At 35.3% G+C, this 23697-nt stretch overlaps 2 protein-coding genes across 2 annotated transcripts in view; one reads left to right on the top strand and one right to left on the bottom strand.

Moving 5' to 3' along the window:
- LOC124534197 overlaps positions 1-23697 on the bottom strand; it is a 69587-nt gene that overhangs the window by 23130 nt on the left and 22760 nt on the right. The window lies entirely within an intron of this gene.
- The window catches only part of LOC124534499 (transforming growth factor beta-1-induced transcript 1 protein), a 38784-nt gene that overhangs the window by 5635 nt on the left and 9452 nt on the right, over positions 1-23697 (top strand). The window contains exons 2-3 of the mRNA XM_047110411.1: positions 16320-16379; positions 19786-19959. Of these exons, the coding sequence (XP_046966367.1) occupies positions 16320-16379; positions 19786-19959 (234 nt within the window). The remainder of the gene's footprint in view (positions 1-16319; positions 16380-19785; positions 19960-23697) is intronic.

Consider the following 23697-nt stretch of genomic DNA (forward strand, 5'->3'; position numbering starts at 1 on the left):
ATATGCGGCGAAAGGACATTCCTTTATAACATATATTGATTTAATGATGCAGTACTGTATGCGTATCCAGCACAACTAGAGCAAAGTGACTTAATAAGATACAAATATGCTCCTTTAGGGGTTTTTTGTCCAGCATCGGGACTTTAGCTCCCTGATTCTTAGTCTTTGCATACAGACACACACATTTATTTCTGTACATGATAAAAATCATGAATTATGTATTCATATAAAAATATCGAACCTGGGCAAAGAAAAGTTATAAATTAATTGTCCTTTTGATTGTTATACGACAATAAAACATAAATCATAATTAGTCGTATTTTTAAATAAATCTGATGTGGCCAGTATTTCTTATCATTGAAAACGTGTCATTTGAAAGTATCCATTTGGCATAATTTGTCAAAACGATATTAAAAAAAATTAACAATATTCACGCTGAAATCATTAGTAACTGTACATATAAATAATTACAACACGTAACATCCAGAGACACACAGACACAAGGCTCGCCTTGTCGGTCCACCCACAGGCGAACGTTATAAATCCATTATAATGTTGTTGTATAAAAAAATCTATTTCGGAGAGCGCCGACTCTCCGACTCACTTACACCGGACTGGACTTCTATTATAAATATCCGCACACCTCACCATTCCACACGGTTCTCATTGTTGGTCGTGTCAGCGGCACGTGGCCTGCCAAAATACCTAACGGTCATGTCACTGGAACGCTTATAGATATATCTATGCCTTATTAGCTAATTTATATATCAACATAATAACCTATACATTGAAATTTCAATGTTATCTCAGGCCTCAGGTTTAATAGAAATATATTTATGGACGTAAATAATATTTTGGATCATTTTTCTACTCTTATTTATGTTTATTTTAACTATATGATAGCACTCAAAACAATCAATAGCAATAGCTATCAATTAAAACATATATCAATTGTCATAGTGAAAGAGGGAGAGGAACTGAACAGATCAAAGATCAAAGATCGAGATCATTTGGAATATTCATCATTAATCCTTGAAATCATTTATTTATACTATTCATTTTATTGCAACTTTTAAATATATTGCGGAACTGAAGTCCTTATATTTATTTTATTTTCAGTAGGATAGTCAACAGTAGATACAATAGTAAATCAAAACAAAAGAATACATTTAACAAAATTATCCTGGCAAATGTAACTATTTACATATATATATACATCACCGTGTATCACTACATAGTATAAACCTAAGTTGCTTTCTCTGTCCCTATATCCCTATGTACGCTTAAATCTTTAAAATTACGCAACGGATTTTGATGCGGTTTCTTTTAATAGACAGATTGATTCGAGAGGAAGGTTTCTGTATTATTATACATAGACGATATAGTAAAGAATCACTTTTAATATGACATTAATAATGTGATTTCATAAAAAAAAAATAAAGTATACTATATTTAGTATCAGCATTACACCCGTGCGAAACCGGGGCGGGTCGCTAGTTTAGCTTATCCTATAGTACTATTACAAAACTTATAACAGAATTATTAAATACGTACGATATAACATAATTATTTGAGCGTATTTTTCACAGCAACTTCTGGTTTATGGGATCACAATGCGTCCCACGCGCTCTATTTCGGTTGCCAGGGCTTGCACGAAGGTCGAGGCCTCACGAACACAATCCTCCATCGGCGTAAACAATCGCTGCATCTTAGATTTACTGATTCAACACGCATCGATGTTTAGATACGTATAGTACGACACAAATTAGATGTAGCATCGGAAAATGCAATGGAATAAAAATAAAACCGATTACTGCCGATTTATACAACCAATAGAAATAGCTCCCTATCGCGCCATTCGACGCTATTCGTCGCTATAGATTCACGCATCAGAGAAAGCAAGTGCATGTAAATCGACGCGTCATATTAACGAATATATTAGATCATATGATATTACAAATTATTACGTTTGTGCAAACATCATATTCGCGTGAGAAATAAATATTGATAATTTGGGATAGCGCACTCAATTCAAATGTGATCGATTTTACGAATTTTGCCGATGCGACATCTAAGTTGTGTCGAACTATATCTAGATTTATATAACAGTGTAATGTATTACTAAGAAACTCTTTAAGAATATTTGATTTTATGAACATATCGTTTAAACGAGTTGGTTACCTATAAGAATCTTTGAAATGTACCGAGGAGATACTGTTTACTGTAAGCAGTTTACTCTGTATATAATAGTGGACAAAATACCACATATTACTCTGATCCCAATGTAAGTAGTTAAAGCATTTGTGTTTTGGAAAATCAGAAGTAACGACGGTATCAAAAACACCCAGACCCAAGACAACATAGAAAACTAATGAACTTTTTCTACATCGACTCGGCCGGGAATCCAACCCGGGACCTCGGATTGGCGTACCCATGAAAACCGGTGTGCACACTACTTGACCACAGAGGTCGTCGAAAAGTACTAACTATTTATTTAATTATAAAAAAACCAACATGAAACTTAAACTAAGTTAACGTAGTCGTTGTTATTTGTCAAATTTAAAAAGGTAAACAAGATAAATGCAAGACGGCGATACAATTAACCCTATTGAAATGCCATTCGTTATTTTCCCGTTGAACTATTGACTTATTTATATTAAAGAAAATTAGAACGTAAATGAAACACATTGAGACGATTCTATGGTGCGCTATGAATTACATAATGATGGTAAATTGCGTAGTTTTCCACGATCAGGGTTGCTACTTTAAATCATAAATGTTTCAAACTTTTTCCATATAACGTTATGTTAGTCGAGCATCATTTTTAGGCCAGATGACCCAGTGGTTAGAACGCGTGCATCTTAACCGATGATTGCGGGTTCAAACTCAGGCAAGGACCAATGAATATTCATGTGCTTAATTTGAGTTAATAATTCATCTCGTGCTCGTCTGTGAAGGAAAACATCTTGAAGAAACTTGCATGATTCTAATTTCATAGAAATTCTGCCACATGTGTATTTTACCAACCCGCTGTTGTTGTTGCTTCTCTCGCTTTAAATCAGCGTGGAAAGAGACGGAAATTTGTAACAAAAGCTAGGGAATCGCGCTTTTTGATTTGACCAATGAGCACGCGCTTTGAACTTCGCTATGAGATGATACTAAGCTATGTTTCAATGGTGTTGCTGCTGCAGTGTCAGATGTCAGATGTGTTATTATTTCTACCACTTAACTAATATTCCTGAAAATTTGCGTTCACACATTTCACACGGAACGGAAATTAATATCACTACATATTATAAAACAAAGTCCCCCGACCGCGTCTATCTGTCTGTATGTTCGCCATAAACTCCAAAAGTACTGAACAGATTTTAATGCGGCTTTATCTAATAGACAGAGTTATTTGTGAGGACGGTTTAGGTATATAATTTACTAAAGTTTTTGTGTATATAAGTTGAAATAGAACGGCAATTGTTAAACATTTCGGAAAAAAATCAAGCCGCCATGGTTTTTTCATTTCAATAATAAAGATATATAACACAACAACAAAAACATATAAAGTATTATGTCCACCCATGACGTGCAGCAGTGTAACTACGGGCACAAAGGACATAAAATCTTAGTTCCCAAGGTCGGTGGCACATTGACGATTTAAGGAATAGTTAATATTTCTTACAGCGTCACTGTCTATGGGTGATGGTGACAACTTACCACCAGGTGGCCCATATGCTCATTCGCCAACCTATACCATAAAAAAAACCCGTGCGAAGCCGGGACGGGCCGCTAGTTAAATACTAATTGTTCTTATATATCGTAGCCAGCCCTGCCGGCGAGCTAATGAAGACACTGGTATATTTGTACAGGTAGTACATAAATAGTTGCAGAGTGACCGTCCATTGTGCTTGTTTACGACTTCACTTGAACAAGCCTTATATGTACTAATATAGCACTTTACACTTTAATACTGCAATTTGCTCTACCATTTATATGTAAGATGCGTTTTCTTACAACGTAGATTGTAATATATACTTGTAATAAAACTGTAACGTAAAACGTATCTACATATATGTAGAGAAAATTGAACAATTTATAATTGTATTATATTTAATCAATAGATAAAATAGACATAAAAAACCTTTATGTAAACATATACATATGTACGAATTAATCAAATATTTTACAAAGTAAAATATCGAATAAATTGTGTGGGATGGGACTTACACTGAGCCCAACTAAAATAAAGAAAGGAACCATCAAAATTGGATCGTAGGCAAGAAACCCGAACATCTATGAGAAGTATTAGAACCTCTTTTTTATCAAAACAAAAATCTATAGTAACGTCTATACTGTCTGTCTAAACACCTGATTCAAATTTGATGTAATCGGCCGCTAAGCTAATGATTATACATATACATAAACACTCTGACTTTTTATGAAAATATTAATCTGTATACGTATATTGATCATAAGTTAAAACAAATATGTATTTGAATCATAAAATAGAAGTATAAAAGCGTATTATAATCTAATTACCGAATAAACACAAACAAATATCGCCGTTATCTTTGTTCACAAATGTTCAATTAAGACATACGCCAAGTATAAACAAAACCAAAATTATTTTTAAAATTTTAACATTAAAATGAATCTCTGTAAGATTGACAACAACGCGAGTTTGAACGGGACCAAGTCACTACATTTTTTCTCACGACGTCGCTGAACTTCCCAAGACCGTACATAATTCAAGTTCTTAAATGTCCCACCGAAGATATGATTACGAAGTTAAACCGCCATGTTACACCATTGTGGTTTTGCTGGAAAACTTACACTACGATATACGATTACAATTTTTTTAGTCAGATCGTTTAAAAAATCGTCATTTCAATTCATTAAACGAAACATTTCTGGAAAATGGAATACTTAACCTAATTAATGTTAGGTTAGGTTAGTATGGATAATACTAACATTATAGATAGGAATGATTTGTCGGGTCGTAAAACAAACTCTAAAGTTACTGATATTAATAATTCACCTTTAGAATACATCATCCAGAACCAAAAACTAATTAACTTTTTCTACAACGATTCACTGCTCGGCCACAGCCGTCAAAAATCATAATATTTCACATTCAATTATACAAATCAGAAGGAAAAGAGTTAGGTACGTGTGCGCGGTCGCGTATGCTTTATTATACGAAATAGTCTTGCGTACGAGCAAAAGAGTCATCTGAACGTAAGACTCACCACTGCCTACAAGCTTTGGCACCGTTATAATTTTTACCATTACTTACATCTTCATTACGACTTGCGAACTAAACTGTAATATCCCATATAGTTACACTGGCTCACTCGACCTTCAAATCGAAATATAACAATACATAATATTGCAACTTGGCGTTAGAGTATATGTGTTCGAGTATGTACAGTGAGAGTGAGAAAATCTTCGTCAGTTTTCAAATTCATTCCTTTATCAAGTTTTAAACTCTTAGAACCTTTTGAATCTAAACATCAAATCATTGCGACGCAATATGTTATTCTCGATCGGTAAAGCAGATCATCGCTCATACTGAGCACACGATAATAGATCTTAAGGTGACTTTTTCATACCCCGACTGTACTCTTATAGTCAAATATCACTTGAGCAAAGCGACGGAGAAGGCTAGTGATAAATACTTTAAAACAAACACACATAAACTACATATCAAGGTACGTTCAAGTACATCCCAAGAGTACTAAATTCAATTCGAATTTCATTTCCCCAGCCTTCCAAATAGCACTATATCACGAAAGCTATCGACACGCCATCGACCGACATACGACGACCCAGTTCAAAATGTAATTACATACTTAAATAATTAAAAACAATTGAGCACAAAGACGAGGATTGCTAATGATGATAACGATTTCTTTGAAATTTGTCTGTGAGAAACTTGTTGGCGAGCGAATTGGCCACCTATTGGTAAGTCTGTCCACAAACATTGGAACCATAAGAAATATTAACCGTTCCTTACATCGCCAATGCGCTGCCAAACTTGGGAACCAATATATTATCTCTTTCGCCCTACCGACCCGAATTCAACAACACTAGATACTGCTGTTAATTGATATCGTACATGACCACAGTTGGTACCTAATAGGATGGGCTCGCACTAAGCTCTAATGGCAAGTAAATGACAGATAATACCGATTACTGTAAGCGAATCGTATTAAATTAGAGGATAGCATATATGTTTCTGATTCATCAACATATATATATGTCGGATCGACAGCGACATCAGTACGATCGTAAGACATCATAGGGGCGTATTACTAGGGTGATCGAGCAAAGAGGAAACCGCGAATACAGGAACACGTTTATTCTACGTTTAAAGTTCTTAATACACTAACTCAGTATCGCACTGTATCACACTTGGCAACGAAGCGAATGACAGTTCCTAGGATGGAGGTACTGGTCTTCACGAGAGCGGAATCGTAAGTGAGTCGTCTCTGAGCGCCTCCACCGGGTAGGCTCCGTCGTAGCACGAAGTTAGTCGCGTCGTGACGTAACGATAGTGCTGCCGCCTCGCGGGATTCGTGCCGCGCTTCGTTACGCTAAGGAATTCATGACCGTCTCCGACACGGCCATCCTGCTTTACACACGTCCCCGTGTGTTATTCTGAAATAATGAAATCGTAGCACAGTATACACCGTTCGGCCACCTCTGACACTAAACATTACAACTAACTTGGCATTGTAATGAAACTAAAATAAACTTCCTGGCTTATGTAACAATTTTGATTTATTATCATTTAAGTTTCAAAAGAAAACAGAAAGAAACAAATCATCTAATGAAATTACAATTAAGACAACCAGAAATGCTAGAGCAGCTAAGTACCGCTTGTGTCACTATCCACAATCATTAAATCATTAAAATTTACTGGACTTGATCTGACTTCACTATACATGAATCTTGAACAATGAATCTTATTCGTGGCCTGTGGCTTTTCCATAAGCCCCTCTAACACATCCTGTGTTCTTTCTCTTGCATTCTACCAATGCCGACTCTCCCAGAGTCTATGGTCTCTACAAGACCCGACCTCCGCCAGAGCCACTCGCGCACCGCGTATCCACGGACTACTTAAAGCAGATACCGATTTCTAACGGACTACGGCTACGAAATGGCTACTGGTACGGTCCGACCAGCCGAACTAAGATGCACCATCATTACCGTCATCACTCAATTCAATTTCTTCAACTTCCAGTGGTACTTGGCCCTCGGGCATTCGACCTAATCTATCATGCGCGAACTTGTAAGTACGTTTACAGTTTAGTGCTCATAATTTATGGCGTATCCCACCTAACACGTCAACAACTTTAAGTGGCCCTTCAAATTTTGGGTCTTATTTATTTTGGTTGAATTCTTTGTTTTGAAGTAACACAAAGCCATCGACAGAAAACTTATTCAACCTCGTCTTAGTACTGTCAAACCGTTTTTTTGGCATACTGAGCCGCACTTGAAATCGATAGAGCTGCGTTTTCTCCGACTCGTTCAATATCTACGTCCTTAATATCGTCATAAATCTTTAAATTAAGAGGGCGTGCGACTTTACCGATAAGTAATTCGAGTGGACTCGCTTTTCGTCACCCTATTGACTGTAGCATTTAACGCAATCTGTACGTCGCTTAATGCATCCTGCCACGACTTATCGCTCGATTCCACCGCGATAAGCTTCGTTTTTTTTTTTTTACGTTGCGAATTTCAATTGCCTCTACTTCAAAACCTAGGAACTTTACTCGCGTCTTTAAAAATGAACATTTTTGAGGTTAAGTGAGAAACCTGCTTTAGATAAAACTTCCAATACTGTTTTTTATCTCTCTAAGCTCTATTCTCCAGTTTCCGAAATAATCAAAATGTCATTAACGTACACTACAATGTAGCAATAGATTAACTCATCCAACACAATCATCAAAGCACGTTGAAAAACTGAAATAGCGTTACGAAGACCAAAAGGCATAGCTAAGAATTCATACTGCCCATTAGGCGTTACAAACGCGGTTCGTGCAATTGATTCTTTATTTACCGGTATTAAATGGAAACCACTAGCGCAATCTAATTTAGTGAAGATATTTGCACCAGTAAGTCGCGAAATCTGATCAGAAATTAACGGTAACGGGTACCTATCCAGTACAGTATTTTTGTGCAACTCACGATTAGCTCTATCAGCGGGGCTTGCAAAGGGTGAATTACTCGGTCGTATAATTTTAGCATCTAAAAACTTATTTACTCGTTCGTGCATTACTTTTCGTTTCTCCGGTAAACAACGATACGGTCGTCTTTGAACAGTTTTAGTAGCACGCGAATTAATAAAGTTTCTTTTTATAGGAGTAAACTCGATCGTTCCAATGTTAACAACAAAACCCGAAAACAAAATCTCGCGACCTATCATAATAATATCGCTACGTAAATACTCTTTAGACAAGGCATGAAATAAGATTTCTGTCGGATACTCGTTAATCACTATACTACACAACATTCAAACACTGCTCTTAACAACGTAACAACATTGTTTAAACGTTTACTACACAAATTCTTAGCACAACTTTCTTGTACTAACGAGCACTCGGCTCCTGAATCAAAGTGAAAAATTATTGACTGACCGTTATGCGTTAGTAATCCTGAGGGAGTCTTGACCATGCACAAGTCGACTCAGCGTTCAGCTCGGGGCACGGCGCTTGACGTGACGGAAGCAGCGGCAGGGGCGTCGCTCCCGCAGCGCGTAGCTATGTGTCCCGGTTGTCCGCACTTGAAGCAGATGAGGGCTCCTTTCGGTGTTGACTGCTGCATTGACCGGGCCTGTGTAGTCACTGGCAGGGGGTGCTTCTTAACTTCCTTCGCTCTGAAGCGACAATCGACTTGCTTGTGTCCGAGTTTCCCGCATACGTAGCATTTGAGCGGTAACGTTGACATAGGGGCTCGCTGCGCAGTGTCCGCTGCGTCGTTTACGTCTTGTGACAGTTTGCGTTTCAAATATGAGTACGCTTGTAATTCTTTCTGTAGGTTATGGCGTGAAGAAATCTCGGTAGTGAACGCAAGTCGTTGTAATCTAGTATCGATTTGTGCCAAATGAGCTAGCACAACCGATACCGCAATTTGTTCAGTACTTGCATTCTTCCATCGATTCATCAATGACGACAGTACTCGGCTAGCATAGGCGGCGTAGCTTTCTTCCTCGTTAGGCTTGCTGGTGTTCAACTGCATGAGGATAGCTGGGATGGTCTCCGTCGGAACAAACCTCGCTGAAAAAAGCTCTTTGAGTTGAGGCCATGTGATTCCGGAGTAGGTAACTTGTGACAGCCAAGTCGACGCAGTTCCTTTTAAAGCTTTGCTGAGCGCGACTATTAACTGAGATCCTTCGAGTGGGTTGTCCGAAAGGCACAGGTCTGCGGTTGCACACCACGATTGAGGGACCACTTCTGGCTTGTCAGGATTGAACTCGGGCAGAGTCACGTTGTTGCTGGATCGCGGCGTATTCAGTGCTTGTATTAGCGCGCGCATTTGCTCATTTTGCATGTCGAGCATCTTCTGCCATTGACTTGTTTGAATATTATTTTCACTTGGTTTCTCATTTACTCGATTGAATCCCACTTCTGATGTCGGATCGACAGCGACATCAGTACGATCGTAAGACATCATAGGGGCGTATTACTAGGGTGATCGAGCAAAGAGGAAACCGCGAATACAGGAACACGTTTATTCTACGTTTAAAGTTCTTAATACACTAACTCAGTATCGCACTGTATCACACTTGGCAACGAAGCGAATGACAGTTCCTAGGATGGAGGTACTGGTCTTCACGAGAGCGGAATCGTAAGTGAGTCGTCTCTGAGCGCCTCCACCGGGTAGGCTCCGTCGTAGCACGAAGTTAGTCGCGTCGTGACGTAACGATAGTGCTGCCGCCTCGCGGGATTCGTGCCGCGCTTCGTTACGCTAAGGAATTCATGACCGTCTCCGACATATAAATAGACAAAGACGAAAAGACTTCTGTACCTTTGTCTGTTTTGTGAATCATCGATTTTTTTAAATGACATAAAAATAGAATTTGAAACACTTCAATTCATGAAACGATGATAAATAATTTTCTAACATCAGTAGAATCATTAGATAGGAAATACTGTTATCATATAACTAATTTATGTTCATAATAATTCATGTCTCGTAACGAGAACAGTGGCTAGATTATATGACCACATAAAAAGAGATCACATAAAAAGAAGAACTACTTACTGAGTTTCTTGCCAGTTCTTCTCGGTAGAATCTACTTTCCGAACCGGTGGTAGCTTCACTTAATTGTAAAATAAGTGCTAGTAAAAGCCTACATGAATAAAGTTTATTTTGATTTATGTCGGGGTCCTGCAATCAATCTACGGATCGGTCTAATAGAAACATATTGGTTAACGATAACTTGTTGATTTATATCGATTTAATTATGCTTTTTTGCTCATTTCTGTTCTGTAATTAACATATTGGAATAGGGTAACTATTCCCCTCTGTAAAAGTCGGACAGACCACTGAGTGTCTTACCGGTTTTTCTCAGTAGAATATACACTGGAAAGCGGTGCTAGGTTTCATTTAATTCAACACGGTTGCATAGTGATTCTAATATGCTTACCATAGAAAACACGTTTGTGCACAAAATAATTCGCTCTAATATATAATTTCCCTCGTGGCCGGAATCGTTCAGGCGGAAGAAATAATTAGTTATCTTTCTATTATCTAAAATGTAAGCGAATCACATATTTTTCAACTTTATTTATAACTTATATCAATATACATGAATCAAAACAACACATGACTCAGATGACTTCCTCCTCGAGGCTTATCGTCCACCGAGAGTGACGCTATCGTTATTTTTCGCTTTAAAATTTAAATACTCAATATCACTGTTGACAGATTTCCTAATTCGTTTTTTTTAAATATACAATGCACGGTAAAGTATTTTTGAAAATTATGTATATGTTGTAACTTCTGCATATAGACACAAAATTCAATTATGATGTCATCCACTCACAACATATACCAAAAAGATATATACGAAACATATGTTGTGCTAATATAATACAAATATATGCTAGTATAAATACAGGACCAAGGAGTATCTCAGTTTTAAATTCTAAGTTAATTTTATTAGAACAACAAAATGACACGCCTTCATTTATTTAATTGTACCAGCAGCTTATATACATATATACATTAACCCTGTTCAACTCAATCTACTTCAAAATATCAGTTGCGTTTTTATACTTTTGACAATACAATAAAAAATAATAAATATCATCTGCTAACATTAAATTATTTCGAATTTGTTAAATTATAACACTGATAATACATAAACTTTCTATTATTGTTATTAAGGAATGACAGCTATTAGTGGCGTTAGTGTAGCGTTCGATGGACAACGAGCCCAACCGTCGCCTTGACCTTGCAGAGGCTCGCCCTACATCGATTCAACGCTCTTGTCACAGACAAATGGTTTCGAGCACTTAAATTGATTAACGTTATTATCATTTTATCGTTCCTTTATAACACAATCAGTATCTATTTTCAAACATTACGTATTGTTTTGTTGATTTACATATAGCTTATAGCCAAAAAAGAACAACCTGTTGTCCTCATACGTCTCGTTAAAATACCCATTTATTAAGATATAAGAATCCACCTTTTTAAATATTCATTTTGTGCAACCAATACCGCTAAATAGCAACGTGTGTGGTAAGTACGGCTTACGGGTTTCGGACGGGTGAGCCAGTATGTGTGTAGCCATCAGTGAAGTGTAACTTGGGAACTGAGAGGTTATAACTGAGATACTAAGATTGTTGGGGTATAGAAAAACAATCGCAAAGAATAATTACAATTTCTTACAGAGCCAATGTCTATGGGCGATAGCGACCACTCACCATCAGATGGCATTTGTATGTGTATAAAGTCTAAGTTTTGCAAGAAGTGAGATCACTTGGAAAAAGTCATCCTAAATTGAATACGATTTTTATATCGAGTTTCACTCGGGTATCGAAAGCTGGATTAAGAAACAATAATTACACTATCGAAAATTTAGGAGTCTCATCAAAAAACCGTATAACAAAACAAACTATAATTATGATAGCTATCATAAATTAAAAAACAAAAATGTCTAAACTATTTCTATCATTAAAAACACTAATTATTAAAATATGGACCACGATAATTACTAACGTGGCACGTGCGTTTATACCGACAATCGATAACAGTATACATATATTACTTCAGATCGGTTTGATCTAAGAAACTAGAGACTGTCAATTTACATATATTCATATGCAACACGTTAAGCTTATTGTTCCGTTAAAGTCTAGAGACCTAATACGTAGGGCGACGTGTCAGGGCTACGGTCTGCGGTCACGTCGCTTTCTTCGATAGCATCTTTAAGTGTCACGCGCCATCAACTGAAACAGGTGTCGAGTCCTAATAGCTTGCGGCTTCTTTACGACATCCAAAATCACATCTAGTTTACTTTCTATTCGGAACTGGTTGTGTCTGGTTTTATGGTTATAGCCTATACTTAATTTTTCATAAAGACTTTGATAGCTTATAACGCTTGATAGGTCTGCATGCGTTGTGATATATTTTTAATGAGATTGTATACATCCGCTTTGACTCGTGCACAACCTCTTTTACTCGTGGTATAAAGTCCAAAAAAATACACTATCATCTTATATCGCTAACGCCTTGATGAATTTAATAAACAAACATTAACCACGCGAAAAAATCTTTGAAGATTCTCTATTTGGGTCTGAATCCGCATCTTCGGAAAAAGTACGACAAATAATGTTATCTTAAATTTTCGCGATTACACATTGAAATAAAATTAGTTATAACGGATTTGAATCGCGTATATTAATTTTTTTTTCCAGTCTACCCGTGACCACGAACGCTGTAAAGTGTTCAAAACGTCGGGATCCCAAAAAAAGTAATATACGCGATTCAAATCCGTTATAACTAGTTTTATTACGACAAATAAATTTGTCAAATTTTTGATACCAAACTACGAATGTAATTGGAAATGTTATCATATTAAACACTGTACGAATTTCGCAAATCATATCAGCCGAACTGGATTTAACATTCCGACGGCAGGTGAGACTCTTAAGACTAAACTAACGACACCTCATCAGTCACAATATCATAACTAGCTAAGTAACTTGGTACACATATAAATGATCATAACGAGTATGCCTGATCAAGCCATTACCCTGCTTTTACATCGCCGAATAACAAATTATACATGTATTATAATACCAGAAATTTCTGAATCCTGGAACTGAATCTGAGGTCTGGATCTTCAAAATATACAAAAAGAACTAATCAAGCTGTAATAAAAACAGCTTTCGATAATAAAGTGATATACAAGACGCTAGTCATTCATATGTACTTATATGGTTTTTGTAATTAAGAGCAATTATTATATTTTTTTTAATTGGGCATCAATTCAATGGAAATTAGCATAATAATTCTTAAGTAAAATAGAAATTATGATCATCGTTATGCTGAAAACTAATTTGTTGAAACAGATTGAAATCCCCGGATTGTGCCAAGTATGAAACTTATAAAGGACATTAATATTAATTAATTAGCGAGATTATGAAGATTTACTTGCATAAATATAATTCTCAACAAAAATTATAATTAATCAAGTTGAGTTTTTTAAGTCTTATAAAATTAACTAGCAGCTCGTCCCGGGTTCACATGAGTGGACATGTTTAAATATTTTTATTATTGAAATTAATACTACTTGGCGGCTTGATTTTGTCCGACATGTTTAACAATTGTCGTTCTATTTCAAATTATTTACACAACTAACTTCATAAATTATATACCACAACCTTCCTCAAAAATCACTCTATCTATCAGTGAAAACCGCATGAAAATCCGTTCAGCAGTTTGGAATCTATCGCGAACATAAAAACAAACAGACGCAGCTGTGGGACTTTGTTTTATAATATGTAGTGATAGATCCAAGATTGCATCAAAATTGTATATGCGTATAACATAGCTATAGATTAAAGTCGCATTAATTAGCAACATAATATAATTAACGACACTGTACCTAGAAAACATGTTTGTCTCCACTTTATTTATAAATCAATTAACTTCTTGCAATGCTCAGTCAAGTCGATTACATATTAACTCCAGTAATTTACAAGGATTATTAGTAATCATTCGAAAAAATATAAACAATATTTTGCAATTTATTATAATCATTCTACTATCAGTAAGATTGAATAAATTAATGAAATTATTGATAAAATATGTATTTGTACTTAATTGCGTATCAAAATCGGGAAAAAAATGATATTGTTTCTGTAGAGGAAAATCTACGAGATGTTTAGAGGGTGCCCAGACACTATTTTTGCTCTTTTGGCATTGGAAAGAGGACAGCTTACTACTACTCGTATACTACAAATAATAATAATACTACAGAATTTGTTTATTTGCGACATCACATTCGAAACTTCTAAAATTATCAATGTTTACTGTGTTGTCTATAATATATACAAAAACCTTCCTCTCGAATCACTCTATCTATTATAAAAAAACAGCATCTAAATCCGTTGCGTAATTTTAAGCAGTAGGGACAGACAACGGTAAGCGACTTTGTTTTATAATATGCAGTGATGGAAAAGCTTGAATGGATGCATGTTTGTAACTCACTCACAGCTGAACGGATTCGAATGAAATTTGGCACAGGAATAGATTATAGTCTGGAAAAAAGTATTCAACACTTGCCCACACCCCGATTCCTAAGAAACTAAGTGTTATATAATTTCAAACGAAATCAGAGTATCGCGTTTCAGTGGTTACGTGGTAGTAGGAAAGTCTGAAACGTGTACTATGAGGAAAGCATGACGATACGCGTTCTATCGCCGCATAAATTACTCGATCGTAAACAGTAAACGCCCACCGCTTCCCGTCGGTTCCCTCTCGAATACAAACTTGGAAATAACTATAAAAACGTTTATAGTATTTGTATTGCACACAATAATAACGTTTAAATATTTACTCAGTAATTAAAGTGCATTTATATCGCTATCGAGTAGTTCTAATCGCGATCGTTTAAACAACCTTTAAAGGGTACCGGTTTGTTTTAACGTTTAGATTACATCTTAGTAGTAGTATTTATTTATACAACCCATTAGTATAAGTATAAATAAATGTTCCTCTTAATATCATACTATGGTATACCACGGCATAAATCTGGTTACTTATAAGCTTGTGTTAACAATTAAAGTGACAAAGCTCTACCGATAAACAGGAATACCTAGAATTGTTCTATTCCAATTGAAAGGACGAGTAAGTCAGTATTATTTCAGGCACATCCTTAAGGTTGTTGTCTCATTAGTTTTAACGCCAGTGTTTAATGCCGGGTGATCCCTTTCCCTATTTATATTCCTAATAGTACTTTCCAAAATAGTGTTGACTACGGGTTAAATATATAACATTTAGTTTAATGGGATTTATACCATAAACAAATACAGCGCACGCGTCGCCCTTTCTGTAATCTCTCTGATAGCAGTTCGATCGTAAAAACGTTATCATTACACTTTCGTATTTTGTAACTAAGTTTTTTTTATCTGTTCTTGAAACATTCTTCAAGCGTTATTCTAATAATTGATATTACACAATATATCTTTTATCGTAATGTATTAAATCGTCGATTGATATCATTCAATAGAATTCTCTTTTGAAATCGATGACATAATCAATTTGAACGAGTAAAAATATCTTTATCAGTATATCAGTATCGGTCATACACACATTTGACAAGGTCAAATATATTATTATTTTTAAATGTATTCATTGCACAATACCTATCTTAACACGTTGGGAAATCGAAAGTTTCGGAAAGACTACAATTTCCAACATCAATAGCAATACTACTTCCTACTAATATTGTAAATGCGAAAGTTTGTGAGGAGGGGTGTATGTATGTTTGTTAATATTTCACATTAGACGGATTTGGATGAAATTTAACAGTAATATTGGATATCAGAATATCTACTATTATAGGCTACAATTTATGATTTTATGTAATTTGGTAATAATATAGCAATACATGTAAAGTACCCAAGCGAAGCCGGGGCGGTTCGCTAGTAACTTTATAAATGAAAAGATGGATAACAATGTATAAACATACAAATCATAATGACTTTTTCAGAATTCGGTTAACATACAATCTTTGCAGCATATAACTTTACTACAGTAAAAAACTCGTATGACGTCATATTAATGATATCCTTCAATTGTTTCAGTCCACAACCGACGGAGGTCCTGTTATTTGCAACAGTTGCAACAGCGCTATTCAAGGCAGAGTAAGTAAATTAATTTCAATTAACATAATAACACACATCAAATATTCTACCATTGAGTTATCTGTACTCACTACCTGTACTATTCGAAGTTATCGACACCACAAGCCTTTAGATTTCCTCATGAAGAACTATCATCATCCTCCGACCTTCATCCCAATTGACTTGGGCTCGACGCAGCATATCTTCTTCCATACTTCCCCATCTGACGTCATCTCACAAGTAACATTCTTTCCAGTCATATCATCTTTCAAACAATCCATCCATCTTTTCTTTGGTCGTCCCTTCTTATTAATAGAACTACAATACTACAATTAATTCATATAATTGTATTGAGTCGGCTCGCACGACATAAAGTGTTATATATATAGTTGAAAATCTCACTAAAGGAAAAAATACAAGCAATAATATAGTAACATCCAAATCGGTTCGATTTCGTTTTCGAGATTCGATTTTGGGAAACATATCAAACATATAGATATACTTAATATACATGCATATATAGATAATAAGCAATGCACCAGCATAGACTATCTACGATCCAAATGCTTAAATCTTATTGCATTAAATTGTCAATAAGAAGATTACCATTGTACATATGAATGAGTCAGGCTGATAATCAGGTGTCTCTTAAAGGCTGTTCCTAAACCAAGGATAGAACCTAGTGCAGCTGGTGAATGCCAGGTATCATCGAGGACACACCATAAGCTTTATAAAAAAGCATTGAAATATATATCTTAGTTGATAAAACGAACGGAAGAAATGAATGGGACCTTGTGTGACATCTCCTATCTCCAATCTCATTCGAGTAACATTATGGTTATATAGTAACCAGTTTTTGAAAAAAGAATAAAGTTGACGTGCGAGATAAGGGAAAATGCGTACTTCTAAGAAAAAATTGCACCATATTTTGCCAGACTCTAAAATTCTGCCACCATATGTCTGGAGGCTATATCATATGGACATTTTAATTGTCACCGAAACAATTAACACTATTGGTACAGAATCATTGCAATTGAATCTGATATCGAATGACGCTTTAAAATTTTCATTAGCAAATACAAAATAAACAAAAAATTTATCATTTATCACGTAGTTAGTAATAATATCGATATCACGTGCGTGCAGGTATACAAGAAATGAAGTGGTCAATCAAATGATATCAGCCGATAAGCTCTGCATGTGCCGCGTGCAAATCCTTACTAATATTCCCAATATCATAGTTCGTTTGTTTATTTACTTTCAGTCACTCAAAGTTGCCACATTAAAAGTTACAAAGAACTCAATTAAAATTGTAGATTGTTTGTATGTATATATACATATGTCTCGTGAGATTGTAAGCTGTCGAATGCTTGTGAATTGTAACATAGGTATGACTTGGTAGCGTCAAATAATTAAAGACGTTCAGGGTATTCAAATAAAAAGACGCAACCAAAAACTCGTGCATAAAATAAAAAGGATTGCAGTAGTCTCTATCCCTTTCATTTATGCATAAATATTTTAATATTCATTGATGCGAGAAATTATATTTAAAATATATAGCAGTAAAGTTTTTAGTGTATTTTTCTAACGTGTTCTGTATTTTTGAACACTTAAAATGCTTGGATACCATTGGCCAGATGACTTTAACGATCTATATGACACATTAAATGTCTCGACCTTTTGAGCGAGTATATTGTTGACAACAATAAGGAAACTTTGTTTGTACCGATATTATTGACTTTTGGCTGCGTATGTTTATTTGTATATCCTGAGCGTCTCTAATTATTTGACGCTGACTGTACTAGGGCCTTGTACAAGAATGTCTGGTTACGTACCTCCTATGTACGAGGTATTCTGCTGCCAATCAACAATAATCGATATTATTTTGTTTTGTTCCGGTTTGAATGTCGAATGTCAGAGAGTGTCAGAAATGGTGAATATTTCTGATCACGCCAATAACATTAACATCAGGTAGCCTTTTTACCGTTACGACTACATATTAAATTAAAAAAAACATATATTTTTTAATTAATATAGTATAAATACTCTAACCTAAAAGACATTGTCCAATACGAATAAATAAAGGATGGAAACCCTGAAGTTTGTTTTTATAAACACTAACAATTATTATAAACGCGAAAGTAAATTATTTATTTGTTTGTATGTAAAGTCTTTTATGTCTTAACTAATCGAACCATGAACTTTACTATGAATACAGACAGACAGACAAACAGCAGAAGACGTAGAGTATCTAAAACCTTATAGCTTATCCTATAAATAACGTTACACTCTATATAATTGAGGTTATATTTCATTGCGAAATATTTTAAATTGTGCTTCTTATCGATATAACTTAAATTGCGTCGAATTGGTATATATTTAAATAAATATGGTATATCACGATGACAAATGCTTGTAACAGCATATTAAGATTGATTGCTCATATTTTTACGTGATTACTTTTTTAATAAAAGGAATGATATATTTTTTTTTAATGGCTTTTATTTGAGCCAATAGGGACTACACATTATTTCGCCAATGATATTTTCACTATCAATATAAAAACATTTTTTTTTTGAAAAATTCAATTCTCAATTATGAGGTATAGTAATTGAATACTTTTACTTTACTTTTCGCCCATACAATCGACAGAACTCCCAACGTTATTCAGACCTCTAACTATATAAGACTAGAGTGTTTACAATGCACTGTAAGCATATAATCAACAAACAAAGTACATTAATGACTGATCAACGCCATATTTGGTGACAGTCATTTCGATCCAGCGCTAGGCAATACAAGAAGGCGTTAACAATCGCCTTAACGAGTTAATCGAATTGGAATCGATAGATTCTACGTAAAATCGAATTAGTCAGCTATTAAAGGTAAATATAACCATTCGAGATATTACCTTATGTTTATGTAAATAAATAATAACAATTCAAGTACTTATACATACAAAATGTAACATTGTTACACAAATATGTTTTGAGTATTGACCAAATATAATCGAATAGAGTTCACTGTAGGCAATTGAATTTGATATAAATTATTCCTTATTCGATTAGGCTTATGTCAAATAAATATCTAAACTTGGAATGGAAGTTAATAGCTTAATGTAGTGTTATTTTATAAATTTAAATAATTTGTAGTAAATACATTGGTAAAGAAGGCACATTACTCAGTAAAAGATTATGCAGACGATAAAAAAGCACGGAATTAATACTTGTGGATTTCCAGGCAGGATACTGTATTTTTAAATGGTCAAAAAGAGTAACTACTGAGTATTTGCCGGTTCTTCTCTGTAGAAACTACTTTCCGAAACGGTGGTAGCTTTATTTAAATTAGTTGTTAAGTGACGATTCAAAAGTACTTGTAAAAGCCTGCTTCAATAAATTATATTTTGATTTCTTTTATTAATTTCCAGATAGTAACAGCGCTGAACAAGAAATGGCACCCCGAACACTTCACCTGTAACACATGCCGCAAGCCGATAGATGGTGCCAAGTTCCACCAGCACGACGGCGGCGTGCACTGCGTTCCGTGTTACACGCAGCACCACAGCCCGAGGTGCCACGGCTGTGGGGATCCCATCACCGATGTAAGTACTTGATGTATTAGATAGTTTGATGGTAGAGATAGATGAAGACCACAGGCATTTAAGTAAGCAAGTGTAACCACAAACATATGTATGGGTCATAACATCTTAGTTCCCAAGTTGTTGACGTATGGTGACTATGTAGGGAATGGTTAAAATTTCTTATGGCACTTAAGTCAATGGCCATCGAACAGGGGCACCTGTTCGATGGCAATTTGCACGTCCTCAAATATAATGGAGTATATATAGTATTATTATTAAAATTTTTTTGTTGTTACTTGTTAATCTCATTTAGACGACTAAATTTCAGTCCCTAAACGTTTGCCTAGCAAAATATAGCAAAAAAAAAGTAAGAACCTATCCAAACTTACTTTAGCCGTTATTATTGAAAAAAGAGTAACTACTGAGTTTCTTGCCGGTTCTTCTCGGTAGAATCTACTTCCCGAACCGGTGGTAGCTTCACTTAATTGTTATATGACGATTCAAAAGTGCTTGAAAAAGCCCACTTGAATAAAGTATATTTTGATTTTGATTTTGATACATGTTTCTTACAGCACAGGTAGGTGGTGTTTCAAATGGTGTTTCACTAGACACTAAGTGATCACCAATTCTTTTAAATATGGGTGTCTCATTAAATTTTGACATTAGTTAACCTTGGAAATGCGCAATTATGAGACTTGTACTTGTTAAGAAAAAACAACAATACTAAACATTTCTGGCGTTAGAATATACGATGAGTAGTTGGTACCTACCCAAACTGACTGGTGACAAAGCCACCGACTGAACGTCAAAAATAAAGAAAAATGACACGAAAATAATGATCATTAAATGACGTCAGGTTGACCAAATAAAGCCGTTTCCCATTCGAAGTATTTTTTACAACTACCCACGCCTTGACGTCGACTTAATGACTTAATGACACACGAATAGATACTTTTTGTTACCGTTATCATTATCAATCAATTCGATAGGTCGTGGAGGCAAACAGGTGGGAAGATGCTTATTTACCTATATATGATCAAAGCTACTTTAAACACATTTGTTTTGTAGCCAATTCTGTAACACTTTGTCGAACAATTTTATTGACCAATAAATTATATTAATACACTGTAAGCACACATATGCATTAATGTATGTTTGTATGATTTCGATATCGTTTAATCGATCACGATCATAAGGCGCTTATATACTTTTTAACTTATAACAGAATCCAATCATGATAATTGATATACATTTGGGCACGGAGAATGTTTCAAGGTCAAGCCGTACCGGATAATAGTTTACAAGCTAAAAAGGCACTGCAACGCTTCCTTGACGACGATCACGAGCCAGAAAGAATATCCGATCAGACTGGAAAAGATCAAACACGAAACCAACTGGTCTACGTTCTTACCGAATCAAAACATTGTCCAATTTTCGAACTCAGTACTGAATTACTCTGAACTAAAGAAGGCAAGCCAAGGCAGAAAGCGTAGAAATGGTAGCATCAACGCTGGATTGAAAACGTTCTTCATCATGTTGTCGCTACAGATTTTGAAGTGGGCAACATTATAAAAAAAAGAAAACATTGGCGGGAATTTAAAACTGGCGCTCGGCAGAATATGCTGGAACCGCCAACCGGGAACATTGTGATAACTTTAATTTTCATTACTGTATCTCTTATATATTCTTTGCTTAAATTGAATAAAGAAGAACCTTATTAATTAATATCAAGAGTTATCTTTCAACAATTTATAAATAAAATAACTGTAGCTTATATCAGAAGTGGAAATGAATAACCTGACCCACAGGATGCCGCGAAACAGAAAGCGAACTCGTAGCACAGTTAGGAGGAAAACATCATCGTCAAGTTCCACCTCATCAAGTTCATCATCATCGTCTAGTGAGAGGGATCGCCGGCGGCGTCGCCGCCATGTAAAGAAATCATCAACCTTGAGTCAAAATACCATCTTGTCGACTGTGGTACCAGAGTTTGATCCTTTGAATGATAATATAGATATGTGGATTAATGTGGTCGAAGCTAATGCCCGTGCGTTCGGTTGGTCAGATGCCATGACTAAATTCCAAGCATTACAAAAATTAAGAAAAACTGCCCAGGTTTGGTACGATTCATTACAAAAGACTGAAACGCGTTGGACTACGTGGAAATGGCGGCAGTGGCGTGATAGACTATCCGACACTTTTCAGGTAAAAAGAAATACCTATATTTTGTTAAAAGAATTAATTGACACTAGGCCTTTCAAATGGCAATCTCTATATGAATTTTTTTTTTCAACAAAAATCTCGAATCGATAATTTATCACTATCTTTTTCGGAACAAGATATCATTTCGATTATTGTAGGTATTGTATCTTGTACAGTACGAATAGACGATGTCGAACTTTACGTTACAATGTATATTGTTAAAATGTTGTCTGGTTGCGGGGTACTCATAGGTAGAAACTTTACTGAAAATAAAAGTATAATGTATTGCCGTATCGGTGATTCATTGAAATTTAGAAACATTCACGACCTTAATAATGAAAGTGAATTAAAAATATATACCATAGATAACGAAACATCTAAAGATTGTCTTATTAAAGATATTTTGTCAGACTATCCTAATTGTTTTACAAACGATTTGAGTAATCTGGGCAAAGTACCTGGTATTGAACTGGAAATTGAACTAACGACAAATAAACCGGTCGTACAGCGCCCTTATCGTATGTCAGATCGCGAGCGTATAATTACACGGGAAATTATCGAAGATTTGCTGAAAAACCGAATCATTCGTTGCAGTAACTCGCCATATGCTAGTCCGGCATTATTGGTTGATAAAGCTTCCGGAGAGAAAAGACTTTGTATTGATTACCGAAAATTAAATAAAATTACAATAAAAGACAAGTATCCCATGCCACTGATTGAAGATTTAATTGATAGGTTACGCGGATGCGAGTATTTTACGGTACTTGATTTAAAATGCGGCTATCATCATCTTATGGTTAAAGAAAGTGACGTGTATAAGACAGCATTTATCACTCTGGACGGGCACTATGAATTTTTGAGAATGCCTTTTGGCTTGTGCAATGCTCCTGCCGTTTTTCAGAGATTGATGAATACTGTATTAGGTAACTTAAGATTTAATAGGGTCATCAATTATATGGACGATATTTTAATAGCAACAAAGACATTAGAGGAAAATGTCACCTGCTTAAGAAGTATTTTAGAACTTTTGCTTGCAAACGGCTTAACCGTTAATTACGATAAATGTAATTTTTTTAAAGATGCTATAACATTTTTAGGTTATGATATTTCGAAAAATGGAATAAGTCCGTGTCAAAAAAAAATTAAAGCTATTAATAACTATCCTAAACCTACGTCAGTTCATGAAGTAAGGCAATTCCTTGGGTTAATAAATTATTTTAGAAAGTTCATTAAAGATTGTGCCTTGACATGCCGTCCACTTAGTAACCTTTTAAAGAAAGATGTAACATGGAAATGGGAAAAAGAACAAGAAATTGCCTTTGTTAAATTAAAATCCATCTTAACAAGTGATACTATACTGTTAATATTTGATCCTAAATTACCTATTCTTCTTTATACTGATGCTAGTCGTGAGGGCTTAGGGTGTATTCTAATGCAAATGACCGAATCAGGGGAGAGGCCAGTTTACTTTTATAGCCGACAAACAAGTAATGAAGAAAAAAAATACCACTCGTTTGAGCTCGAGTTGTTAGCGATAGTGGTAGGGTTAAATAAATT

This window comes from Vanessa cardui, chromosome 12 (assembly GCF_905220365.1).
Source record: "Vanessa cardui chromosome 12, ilVanCard2.1, whole genome shotgun sequence".
Taxonomy (NCBI): Eukaryota; Metazoa; Arthropoda; class Insecta; order Lepidoptera; family Nymphalidae; genus Vanessa; species Vanessa cardui.